At 45.3% G+C, this 12,755-nt stretch overlaps 1 protein-coding gene across 1 annotated transcript in view; it reads right to left on the bottom strand.

The window, feature by feature from the left end:
* TCTN3 (tectonic family member 3) overlaps positions 1–12,755 on the bottom strand; it is a 594,612-nt gene that overhangs the window by 259,538 nt on the left and 322,319 nt on the right. Inside the window, exons 11-12 of the mRNA XM_069243971.1 lie at positions 9,498–9,595; positions 8,864–9,020 (exon numbers count right to left, since the gene is read on the bottom strand). Of these exons, the coding sequence (XP_069100072.1) occupies positions 8,864–9,020; positions 9,498–9,595 (255 nt within the window). The remainder of the gene's footprint in view (positions 1–8,863; positions 9,021–9,497; positions 9,596–12,755) is intronic.

Here is a 12,755-nt window from a genome sequence, read left to right as displayed (position 1 = left end):
CCTCCCATAAGCGGTAGTTAGCCTGTAGGAATTGAAGTTGTTTGAAATAGTGTTCTTAGTACAGCCTGTCCTACTGTGGCTTGCTGTGTTGCTAACATATCTACACAGTAACGCTTAGTAAATGCAGGGGGTGTTGACCAAATGGCTGCTTTACAGATTTCTGTCATTGGTATATTTCCTAGAAATGCCATTGTTGCTCCTTTCTTCCTGGTGGAATGTGCTTTTGGTGTTACTAATAGCTGTCTTTTAGCCTTTAGGTAACAGGTTTGGATGCACTTTACTATCCATCTGGCTATGCCTTGTTTTGAGATAGGATTACCAGTATGGGGTTTTTGGAATGCGACAAACAGCTGTTTAGTCTTTCTGAATAATTTTGTTCTGTCAATGTAATACATTAAAGCTCTTTTAATATCTAATGTATGGAGCACTCTTTCTCCTACTGAGTCTGGCTGTGGGAAGAAGACTGGAGGTTCCACTGATTGATTTAAATGAAACGGTGAGATGACTTTAGGTAGCAATTTTGGGTTTGTGCGAAGTACAACCTTATGTTTGTGTACTTGTATAAAGGGTTGTTCAATAGTGAATGCTTGTATTTCACTAACTCTTCGTAATGAAGTGATTGTTACGAGGAATGCTACCTTCCATGTTAGAAATTGAATTTGACACAAATGCATGGGTTCAAACGGTGGACCCATGAGTCGTGTGAGTACAATATTGAGATTACATGAAGGAACTGGTGGTGTTCTTGGAGGTATGATACGTTTTAGACCTTCCATGAAGGCTTTGCTGACAGGCACTCTAAATAGAGACTTGTTTTGTATATTTTGTAAATAAGCTGAAACAGCTGTGAGATGTCACGTGGAGCTGTGCCATTATGACGTCCTCGTCGTGATGCATCTGTTGTAAGAATGGCGTGAGGCACAGGGTCTTGAAATGGCCGCCCTTTGTTTAAATTTGCTGAATTCCACCACTGAAGCGAGATGTATGTTTGGCGGTCTATCAACAGTAGATCTTGAAGTTGACCATGTGCCTGTGACCATTGCTTTTCAAGGCACTGTTGTAAGGGCCGCATGTTTAAATCTTGCGTTTGGGACAATGGCGATGCATGATGCCATCATGCCCAACAGTTTCATGACAAATTTGACTGTGTACTGTTGGTTTGGCTGGATTTTTGGCAATATGTTGTGGAACGATTGTACCCTTTGTGGACTTGGGCTTGCAAGTGCTCTTTGGGTGCTTCATGTGGCTCCTAAATACTGTTGAATTTGCGCTGGTTGTAGGTGCAATGTTTGGTAGTTTATTGAGAACCCTAGTGTGTGTGGGGTGTTTATTACATAACGTGTATGATATTGGCACTGTGTTTGACTGTTGGCTTTTATTAGCCAGTCGTCGAGATATGGAAAGACAGATATGTTGTCTTCTTATGTATGCTGTGACTACGGCAAGGCATTTTGTAAATACTCTGGGAGCTGTTGTTATCCAGAAAGTGTCAACATCAGGGCAGTGCGCGCTCTACGGGCGACTAGAACGCAAAAATCAAGCACTCTCAAGATAACGTAATTTATGCATTGTGCTGATATGCTGTTGTTTAACCTTTTGCATTGCAGAGTTTAATCCTGAAGACTTATGTTCAAGGTGCATATAAATAGTGTTCATTTGCAAAGTACTGCTGCAGGCTTTCAGAGTGTGTCACGGTGTGGTCGAATCGGCAAGACGCGCGATTCATTTCCTGTGCTTAATTCATGTTATTCATTGTACGCTACCATTTCTTGGCATTCACATGGTGGCTTTCGAATCGGCAAGACGCGCAATTCATTTCTTGTGTTTAGATCATGATATTCAGTGCGAGCTACCATATCTTGGCATTCACATGGTGGCCTTCGAATCGGCAAGAAGCACGATTCATTTCTTGTGTCTAATTCATGATATTTATTGTGCGTTAGCATTTCATGGCATTCACATGGTGGTATTCGAATCGGCAAGACGCGCAATTCATTTCTTGTGCCTAACTCATGTTATTTACTGTGCACAATCATTTCATGGCATTTATAAACCTTTGTGGAAATCTGCAATGTGCGCAATTCATGTTCCTGCATTTTAAGAAAACTAAAGTGTTAGAATTCTAGATGTCATATTGTATGTGCATAATAAGTCCCTCTAGTACATTTCATATAATGTTATAGAAACCTTTCAGATTATTTCCTGGTCCTCATGCAAAGACTATTCTTGAATTTGAAAGTGTAATGCTAGAAGATTCTGATGTTTCTAATCCATGTGTAACATTTCATTGAGTGGTTCATTAGAAAATTGTACAAATCTTTCTTGATTCCCTCACAGGTATCCAGACATCTTGAGGCCTAGTCATTTAAGTTCATGCTTAAGTTATACATGTTTCCAATATGACAATCCTTAGAGTCATAGCCTAGTAATGATTAATATGGTATAATCTTGAAATTGTGTGTTTTAACCTTTTGCTTTCTACAGGTCTCCTTCCCAGCTGTTCCCTACCTAATCCCCTTTTCCCCACTTGGACTCTCTTAGACTCTGACATTCTAATCAGAGTATTGGAGCTGTCTTGTGGTGGACGTGTTGGGAACGTGCACAGACCCCGAGGATCTGGTGATTCTGACAGAAAGGTAACACTTTGAACTGGTAATGTTTTCCTTGTATTACAAATATGAGATATTTTCTGTACGCTGGATGGATGGGTATGTGAAAATACGCATCTTTTAGATCCAGTGTTGCGATAAAATCTTGTTGTTGTAACAGTGGGACTACATCCTGTAGTGTTACCATGTGAAAGTGTTCTGATAGGATGCAAAGATTGAGAGTTCTGAGATCTAGTATTGGTCTCAATGTTTTGTCTTTTTTGGGAATGAGGAAATACAGGGAGTAAACCCCTGTTACTTTTTGATGATGTGGCACAAGCTCTATGGCTTGTTTGAGTAATAGTGCCTGTACCTCTGTTTGCAACATTGAAATGTGTTGAGATGAGAGTTTGTGTGGTTTTGGGGGTATATCTGGAGGAGTTTATGTAAACTCTATGCAGTAACCATGTTGGATAATGGATAAGACCCAATTGTCTGTTGTGATGGGGAACCAGTGGGTGTGGAACTTTTGTAGTCTTCCTCCCACAGGGGAAGTGTGGCGAGGGAAGATGTGGATGAAGTCACTGTTTGGTATGTGTGGGTTGCGTTGAGGGCTGATATTTTCCTCTAGATCTGGGAAATTGTCCTCTATAGGTTCTCCGAAACCAGTTCTCTGGTATTGTGTCTGGCAAGAGGGTTTGGATTGGGCGGTAGATGGCTCAGATGGTTGGGGTCTAAAGCCTCCCCTATATTGAGGCTTTCGAAATGAGCCTCTGTATTGAGTGGAGTAAAGCGCCCCCATAGCTTTGGCAGTGTCGGCGTCTTTTTTCATTTTGTCAATGGCTGTATCAACCTGTGTGCCAAATAGTTGGTGTTTGTTAAAAGGCATGTTCAGAACAGCTTGCTGAATTTCAGGTTTAAAGCCTGACGACCTAAGCCATGCGTGTCGCCTAATGGTGACAGCCGTATTAACACTTCTTGTGGCTGTGTCTGCGGAGTCTAACGCTGACCTGATCTGATTGTTGGTAATTGCCTGTCCCTACTACACTACCTGCTGGGCTCTTTTCTGTTGGTCCTTGGAGAGATGCTGGATAATGCCTTTCGTCTCATCCAAGTGGGCCCTGTCGTATCTGGCCATTAGCACCTGAGAATTGGCTGTACGCCACTGGTTAGCTGCCTGTGATGCCACCCTTTTACCCGCAGCACAACATTTTTTGCTTTCCTTATGTTGAGGGGGTGCGTCCCCAGAGGACTGGGAGTTAGCCCTTTTCCTTGCTGTGCTGGCCACTACGGAATCTGGGGGTAGCGGTTGGGTAATAAAAGCTGGGTCTGAAGGCAGCAGCTTATATTTCTTTTCTACCCTTGGAGTAATTGCTCCTGCTTTAACTGGTTCCTGGAAGATTTGATGTGCATGTTTTAACATGCCAGGAAGCATGGGTAGACTCTGGTAGGAGGCTTAAGTTGAGGACAACAATTAAATAAAAAATAATCCTCAAGAGGTTCTGTGTGCATGGCTACATTATGAAATGCTGCTGCCCTAGCTAGAACCTGTGTATAGGAGGTGCTATCCTCTGGAGGTGATGGCTTTGATGGATAGCACTCTGGACTATTGTCTGAAATGGGATCATCATAAAGGTCCCATGGGTCAGTGTCATCCTGGTGTGATTGTACGGAGTGTGCTGGAGACTGTGCAGTGGGGGTAGCAGGCAGGGAGACAGTTAGGTGAGGAGAATGAGGAGGAGACTGTTGAGGTGAAAACTGAGGAGGCGGAAATTTTTGTCTCGTTTTGGCACTTTAGGCCAGTTTCCTCTTTGTTTTTAGAGGAGGTGCAGTGAGGAGTTTGCCAGTGTCTTTATGAATTTGGATTCTGGCCTGTTTTTCGTCAAAATCCTCCATTTGCGTAAGTTCTTCCGCAAATCTATGGCTTTCTTTCAATTGCTTGGAAAGTCCATACTTCTCTGTGTTTGTGTTTTTTCGGCTCCGAAGCCGGTTTCTTCGGGATCGAAAGGCCTGAAGTACTTGTTGGCCTCTGCTCCGAGAGGAATTTTCAGGGCTTCGACTCGATGGGTCGATGCTTGAGAATTTTGGAGCCTGTGCCTCGGCTCGAGTCCGAAGGCTTCATTAGTGTGGCCTTTCTCAGTGCCGAAGATGTTGCTTGGTCACCGGTAGTTTTCTTATGGGTGGAGCCATGGCCTTCTGGCAGTGGCATCCCCGAGGCCTTGTATTTGGGCTTGGATTGGGTCGGGGCAAGCGTACTCACGTGCTGGCCCGCTGTTATTGGTCGGGCATGGTTGGACTCGTGCTCGGAGTCGGACCCCTGAACGGAGACTGCGGTGTGGATCATTTCCTCTTCTTCTGCGTCGAGGCGTTCGATGCTTCTGGACGCCATCTCTAACCTTTGCGCTCTTCGGTCTCTCAGAGTCTTTTTCAAGCGGAAGGATCTGCAGGCCTCACAAGTATCCTCTCGGTGGTCTGGAGATAGACACAGGTTACAGACTAGATGTTGGTCCGTGTAAGGATACTTGGCATGGCACCGAGGGCAGAATCTAAACGGGGTCCGGTCCATAAGGCTTCAACGAGACTTTTGGTCGGGCCGACCAGGCCCAAGTTGGGCACGGGTGCCCCAAAAGGCAAGTAGAGATCTGTGTCCGCCAGTACCGAGGTGTCAATGATAGATGGTACTCGATCGAAAACAATACAGACGAATTTAGAGAGTTTGTAATACTTTTTTGACTCAAACAACCGGGGTGAAAAGAAACACGTCCGAACCCGATGGCGGAAAGAAAACAATCTAAGATGGAGTCGATGCCCATGCGCAATGGAGCCGAAAAGGAGGAGTCACTTGGGTCCCGTGACTCGAAAAGACTTCTTCGAAGAAAAACAACTTGTAACACTCCAAGCCCAACACTAGATGGCAGGACCTTTGCATAGCATGTGTATCTGCAGCCACACATGCCATCAAACTTATATATATATATATATATATATATATGTATAGATTACAAAATGTGATTATGTTGCATTGTTATTACCCATGTCCTCAAATATTATATTGTTTCATAACACAATGCTGAAAACTGCTTGATATTCTGATTCAAGCATGTGAATCTATGAAAGATCTAATACTGGGTAAGATAATGAGTTACATACCTTTAACTGCAGTTATCCAGTATTGGTATCTTTCATAGATTCACATGCGGCCCACCCGCCTCCCAGAAGAGGCTCCCCTTGTAACTCATATATATACTACACTTGTGCTTGAAAATCAGAGGAAAACTGCCTCTCTAGGGAGTGTTCTAGAGAGTGCTGTCGCCTGAATGTTCGTCGTTCAAGTTTGGTTCTTTTACAAAAGGATATGGATATGTTGTACAAGAGATGGTCCATTGCTATTAAGGCCTATGGTAATGATACATACTGCTATTTTATGGTACCGTGAGATTCCCACTTCGACAACAGGGAATGATTTAAGCATGTGAATCTACGAAAGACACCAATACTAGATAACTGCAGTCAGAACTAAGTAACTTATTTTCCTACCTCTCAGTCCACTAGTGCAATTGTTGTCCACAGCTGGTTCCTCCCCTCTCTTGGGCCTCTGTGGTTGAAATAAGAAGCATTCTGTTGTGCTCAGCTCCATAATGTTTTTGCAAAGTAAACCAAATGCAGTACTAAACATGTTACTGCCCAGACAGCAGACCCTACCCCCCCCTCCTACAGCCTGCCCCTCTGTGATGATTTCTGCCACCCACTCCCTCCTTGTTCTAATCGCCTGCCCCACCCACCGTCATTGAAGAGAATGGAGCTTTGTTAACTGCTTCCAGGGCCACTGTCCACACACCCCAAAAGCGACCGGATCAGTGGCATTCTAATTCAGCACATCCTCTCTTGATGCCACTAATTTAGCTTGTGGAAACCTCACCCGGCTGGCATGTGCCCTGTAGGACAGCTGGAAAGTTCACTAGAGTTCACCCAGAAGATTCAGCACACTGTCTCAGAGTAATTTCTTTTCAGCTGCTCTTTGTTTACTGTTTATTTTTCCTGTTTTTGCCTGTCCACCGACGGTGGCAGGGAAAAGTCCCTTTTGCCCATGACACTGGTCGCCCCTGTAGCCTCAACTTCATATGCTCCTTTTACTACAGTCAAGGAGTCGTCGACGAAGAAAACTCGCCCACTAATGGATCCACCTACAAAGATCCTGTTGATGACCACTGCAACCTCTCAGGTAATATTACATCCTAGACCAGTGGAGACGATGACAACCAGGACGACAACCATTTCTGCTTCACTGACTAAGACTCTGATGATGATATAATCGTTGTCAACGAGACAGTCTCTGACGGCACGAATATCATCATAGATGATGTCAACATCATCAAACTTGCTCGAAGTTCTTCAGATGACGAGGGTTCTATCAGGGGTTATGTCATCGACGACCCCGTTGACGCTCACAAAATTTAAAAAAATTACGTCTTCTAAGGGCATAAACTATGCCACAGGATCTTTGCAAAATATCTCCTTTCCCATCAATAACACCTATTGAAATGCAGGAATCAAGAGATTAAAGTTTGTTTCACCCTGCTTATTGCCCTTCTCAGCTCATCAATTGGCAAGAGACTGAGGATGAAGAGACAGAGCAAGATCTGCATACATATTTAAAGGGGTATTTCGCTTTTACTGACAGGGCCAGTCAATGAATTAAGGAGTATGACACATTCCAGAAGCATTATCTGTATCAGGAGCCAGAGGAAGAGCAACTTCATGTGCAGGATCCTTCTGTTGCGATCCCTGTATCATTAGTCACTGATCTGCGCATGATGATCAATGATTATTAAGGAAGGTTACCAGACACCAATACCCCGGCTCGTCAATCACCACTCAGACAGGATGTTGAGGAGGCTTCATCGACTCCTAAGAGCCCTCCCCCAGACCGCAAAAAGACAGACCTGTGCTGCCAAGTATTGCAACCAGAGACTCCTTTGCAGATAGTGACGGTTATTAGCAACCAGAAGAAGGAGAAATACAGTTTGATTCAGGGGACAATCTTGAACAGGATGATTACGTGGTCCCATTTTCACCCTTGCCTATTCCTCTGGTGGATTCTCTGCCGGCAGATATTGGTGGCTCCCATGCTATATTAGAGAGGGCGTCCAAATGCTCTGATCTTCCACTTCTAGTGAAGTGGATCAAATACTACTTCTATGATTTTAAAGCCAAGGCCCAGTGCACCACGCGCTCAATTTCTGTTACGGATTTTATGTGGCAGGAGGGGCTAAAATGAATGAAGACTCCAACATCTATTCCAGCATTCATCCCGAAGCTGGACAAGAAGTACAAGGCTCCGGATTCGTCCCTTGTGTGCCTTATTGGTTAACCCAGACGAGACTTGGACATAATACAGGCCGTTCAACAGTGAACAAAAAAAATCAATTATTGCCATGTACAGCTCCCTCTGATAAGGAGGGTCACAGGATCAACAACATCGGCAAGCAATTCACCACCATGAAAGCAACATCTATTGGGGCCTCCAAAGCTCTGGCAAACCTAGGGAGATACATCTGGCAGATGTGGTCTGACTTGTACTATCTCCCGGAGGGCAAGAAACAAAGAGGCTTATGACATCCTAAAGGGAGAGGAGAAGGTCTCATCAGATATAATCAGCATGGCCATGGACATTTCATCCACAGCCTTTCGACGGATGGCAGAGGAGGCAGTATTGCTTATATTACTGTTACCATGGGACCCCACAATGACGATGTGGAAGATTCAAGCATATGAATCTATCAAAGATATCAATACTGGAGAACCACAGTTTACAGGTATGTAACTTGTTTTTAACTGCTAGTTCAAGCAGAGGATTTTAAGTTGAAGTTACAACCTGCCTTAAACTACATTTCTTGCTTCTTCGCTGTATAAGAATCTAACAGAAGCAGTAACTATCCCAGGGGTGAGGTTAAAAGGGGCTGGAATAATGTACCTCAATGTGTAACTGCATAATTTGTGGACATTACCTACCATGGAATTCTATAACCCCTGATTACAAACATGGTTCAAGTGCCAGGATACTCTCTCAGGTGATACTGAGCTCTGCAATTTGCATAACACACCCACGCGCGCATTTGTTGCTGTATAAATAGTGAGCCAAAAGCTTAGTGGTTCATTTCTACAAATAGCTCACTAGAATGGCCATAACCTCTGGAAAAGCTAGTCTTGTAGTTCCATTTATTTACATCCTTTCTGTCCCCTTTCTTCTTCATCCAGGGCATTTTTAACATTACCTGTCTGCAGTTTTGATAAATGATCTGGGTGCTCCATTCAGTGGAATTGCTTGGATTTGCATTGCCAAACGTAGCCAAATTTTGTGGTGGTTGTGTACCCAGAAGGATCTTCATTAGCTCCTCAGAAAAGCCAGTGCAGGAGTTTGATGCTGCCTCACTGTAAAGAGATTGAAAGAGGAAATGGGTAAAGTTGCAGGAGGATAAGTAAAAGGTGAGGTCCCAAGAGGGTAGGCTTGCAGATCTAAGAGGAACAGGATTAGTTTCCAAGAGGGCGGGGGGATCCCAGAAGGTCCCACAAGAACAGAGATGCCTCCTGGGTGATAAAAAATAAGCAACTGATTGACAGTGGTGAGGTTCCAGGAGTGTAGGAGTCTGGCTGTAATGGGGAGGGATTAAGGAGTGGAAGATGGCAGAGATAGGTCCACCGGGGAATAAGTATTGACCCTATGGGCAGAGAGGAAATCTCAGGAGGACATAAAACAAATGCCTGACAACACAGAAATTAGACCGTCTCTATACCCAGGACAAGCCCTCATTCTCCTTACTTTTTATGCTTCTCTGTCATCATATGCCACTATTTACCCTTTTTAGAGAGGTTTCATGCCCCTCAGTCTCACAGGACTTATTGACTTACCTTAACCTGCAGCCTGTCCTCATGTTCAGCCCGAATAGAGCAATGGACCGACTGTGAGTAGAACAGGTTCCGTCGTTCTGGCTTTGCATGATGGTCACCTGGTTGTTTGACGTTAAGAAGACATCATGAATAGTCAGGAAGAAATGCATGGGGGTATGACCCCTGAGAACTGTGCCTTTTTAGGAATTACAGAATCAGAAATATAGCTTGAGGGGTGCAAATACAAGCAAAAGGTAATAGGTTAAGTCTGTAGAGCATGGGTGGCCTGGTGGCAGCATCTTCAGTTGGCAAGGACTTGGAGGTACATGCCTTGGGGGTTTGGAGCAAGAGAATGTAAGGGTAGGAATTGTGTGAGCTGTGGGGTAAATTGCCTTGAGTGTCTGCAGCCTGCTTGATGTAGCAAAGTCCCATACAGCATGAGTGACCTTTGCAAAACTGGTGAGACGTAGGAGGCTGGCCTGGTTTGTAGTGGGTACCTTGGGTACTTACACCTTATACCAGGTCCAGTTATCCCTTATTAGTGAAGTAGTAGCGTTCTTGCAGCTTAGGCTGATAGAGGTAGCTATAGCAGAGCAGCTTAGGCTGAACTAGGGGACATGCAAAGCTCATGCGATACCACTTATAGTTACATAGTACTTATACACAAATAAAGACAATACTTAGTGATACCAAAAGTAGAGGTATTTATTTGGGTGACAGTACCAAAAATATCTTGGAGAGAATACTCCTTCTGGAGGTAAGTATTATACAAAATATATACACTAGACACCAACATTAGACAAGTAAATAGTCATAGAACAATGAAAACAGTAGGAGATCCTATAGAATGCACTGGGAGAAAATAGGTCTAGGGGCAACACAAACCAGATACTAAAAAAGTGGAATGTGAATCACAAATTCCCTGCTAGACAAGTGTAGTGTGTGCAGAATCGCTGGGAGAGTAAGAATACAGTAAAGGTAGAGCCCAGAAAAGCAGGGGTAAATTACTGCAAGTTTCCTTAGGACACACTACACCTCGTTTTGGGGATTTTGCAGCAGCCAACCAAGTCTGCAAAGAACAACTGCTTGATTATTGGACCTGAAGACCTGCAAAGGAAGTCGAAAGAAGTTCCAGGAAGGACAGGAGCCCCTGCCAACCCAGAAGAGGGTGCAAAAGAAAAGTCCTCTGTTAGTCGAAGACTGCAGAAATGCACCCTAGGAAGATGCCAGCGGGTTCCTGCATGATGCAAAAGATGTCCCACGGCGTGAAGATCGTTGCAAACGAGATTTCGTGTTGGAAGGATCCAACAAGCCTTTTCTACGGCAAAAGTGTGTTTTTCATCAAAATGGTGCTGGATGGACCAGGGAGGGACCTGGGGGCCTCAACTCTGTGTGAGGAGGAAGAGGGGGCTCTCAGCACTTTAGAGAGTCCTCAGGATGCCAGCCAGCACCCCCAGAAGCCGCAGGATCTGGGTTCAAAGGAGGTGCAAAACACAGTTGATGCAGCACAACAAAAGAAGGTCCCATGCCACTGGAGAACAACTCAGCGAGTTGAGCGTCACAGGGTGGAGTGCTGGGGACCTGGGCCAGGCTGTGCAAGAAGGAATTTAGCAAACAGTGCACAAAGGCCTCAGGAGGAGAAGACAACAATACACAGGGGTACCGTCGTTCTCAGGGAAGGCAAGGTCTTACCTCCTCCAAATTGCGTCAGCAGTACCTCAGGACAGTCTATGTCGATGATGTCCACCCTCTGTGTCCTTAGGAGGACGCTCGTTGCCGTGAGAGGAGTTCCAGGGTAGTGGTCGTCACCTTGGAATGTGCCAGTCTGGAGCAGGGGAGTGACTCCATCACTCCACGGAAGATTTCTCGCGTTCTTCTGGTGCAGGATGAAGGCAGGGAGTCCCCAGAGCATGAACACCATGGAAACTGTTGCAGTTGCTGACTTGGAGCCGAGGCTGCTGAAGAAAAGTGTCTCTTCTGGACCCTTTTTGCAGTTACAATGTTTCTTGGAGCAGGCTGCGGTTGATCTGAGGTCGGAAGAGTCTGAAGTTGTTGCAGAGGATTCCTGAAGGAAACTTGCAAGCAGAATCTGAAGAGAACCCACAGTAGAGATCCTACATAGCCCTGAGAGGGGGATTGGCTACCTTATCAGGTAAGGACCTATCAGGAGGGTTCTCTGACGTCACCTGCTGGCACTGGCCACTCTTGTGGTGGCGATGGACAGGGGAGTGGTCACTCCCCTTTCCTTTGTCCAGTTTCCAGCCAGAGCAGGGAAGAAGGGGTCCCTGAACCGGTGTATACTGGTTTATGCAAGGAGAGCACCATCTGAGCCCTTCAAAGCATTTCCAGGGGCTGGGGGAGGCTACCCTTCCCCAGCCTGTAACACCCATTTCCAAAGGGAGAGGGTCTAACACCCTGCTCTCAGAGGAAATGCTTTGTTCTGCCTTCCTGGGACTCGGCTGCCCAGACCCCAGGGGGGGCAGAGCCCTGTCTGTGAGGTGGCAGTAGCTGTAGCTGCAGTGCAAGCCTCGGAGAGCTAGTTTGGCAGTACTGGGGGTCCATGGTGGAGTCCCCAGGATACATGGAATTGGCCCCTCAATACCAGATTTGGAATGGGAGGGACAATTCCATGACCTTAGACATGTTACATGGCCATATTCTGAGTTACCATTGTGAAGCTACATATAGGTATTGACCTATATGTAGTGAAAGTGTGTAATGGTGTCCCCACACTCACAACATCCGGGGAAATGGCCCTGAATTATGTGGGGGCACCTTTGCTAGTGCAAGTGTGCCCTCACACTTAGTAACTTTGCACCTAACCTTCAGCAAGTGAAGGTTAAACATACAGGTGACTTATAAGTTACTTAAGTGCAGTGAAAATGGCTGTGAAATAACATGTGCGTTATTTCACGCAGGCTGCAATGACAGGCCTGTGCAAGGGTTTGTCTGAGCTCCTTATGGGTGGCAAAAGAAATGCTGCAACCCATATGGATCTCCTGGAACCCCAATGCCCAGGGTACCCAGGTACCATATACTAGGGACTTATAAGGGGGGGTCCAGTATGCCAATTGAAAGTGGTAAATGTAGTCGCTGGCTTAGAGTGATAAATTTAAAAGCAGAGAGAACATAAGCACTGAGGTTCTGATTAGCAGAGCCTCAGTGAAACAGTTAGGCACTACACAGGCATAAACATTAGGCCACAAACTATGAGCACTGGGGTCCTGGCTTGCAGGATCCCAGCGAGACAGGCAAAACACACTGACATATAGGTTTTTA

Source organism: Pleurodeles waltl, chromosome 7 (assembly GCF_031143425.1).
Source record: "Pleurodeles waltl isolate 20211129_DDA chromosome 7, aPleWal1.hap1.20221129, whole genome shotgun sequence".
In the NCBI taxonomy this organism is placed as follows: Eukaryota; Metazoa; Chordata; class Amphibia; order Caudata; family Salamandridae; genus Pleurodeles; species Pleurodeles waltl.
This window is presented reverse-complemented; position numbering and strand designations above follow the sequence as displayed.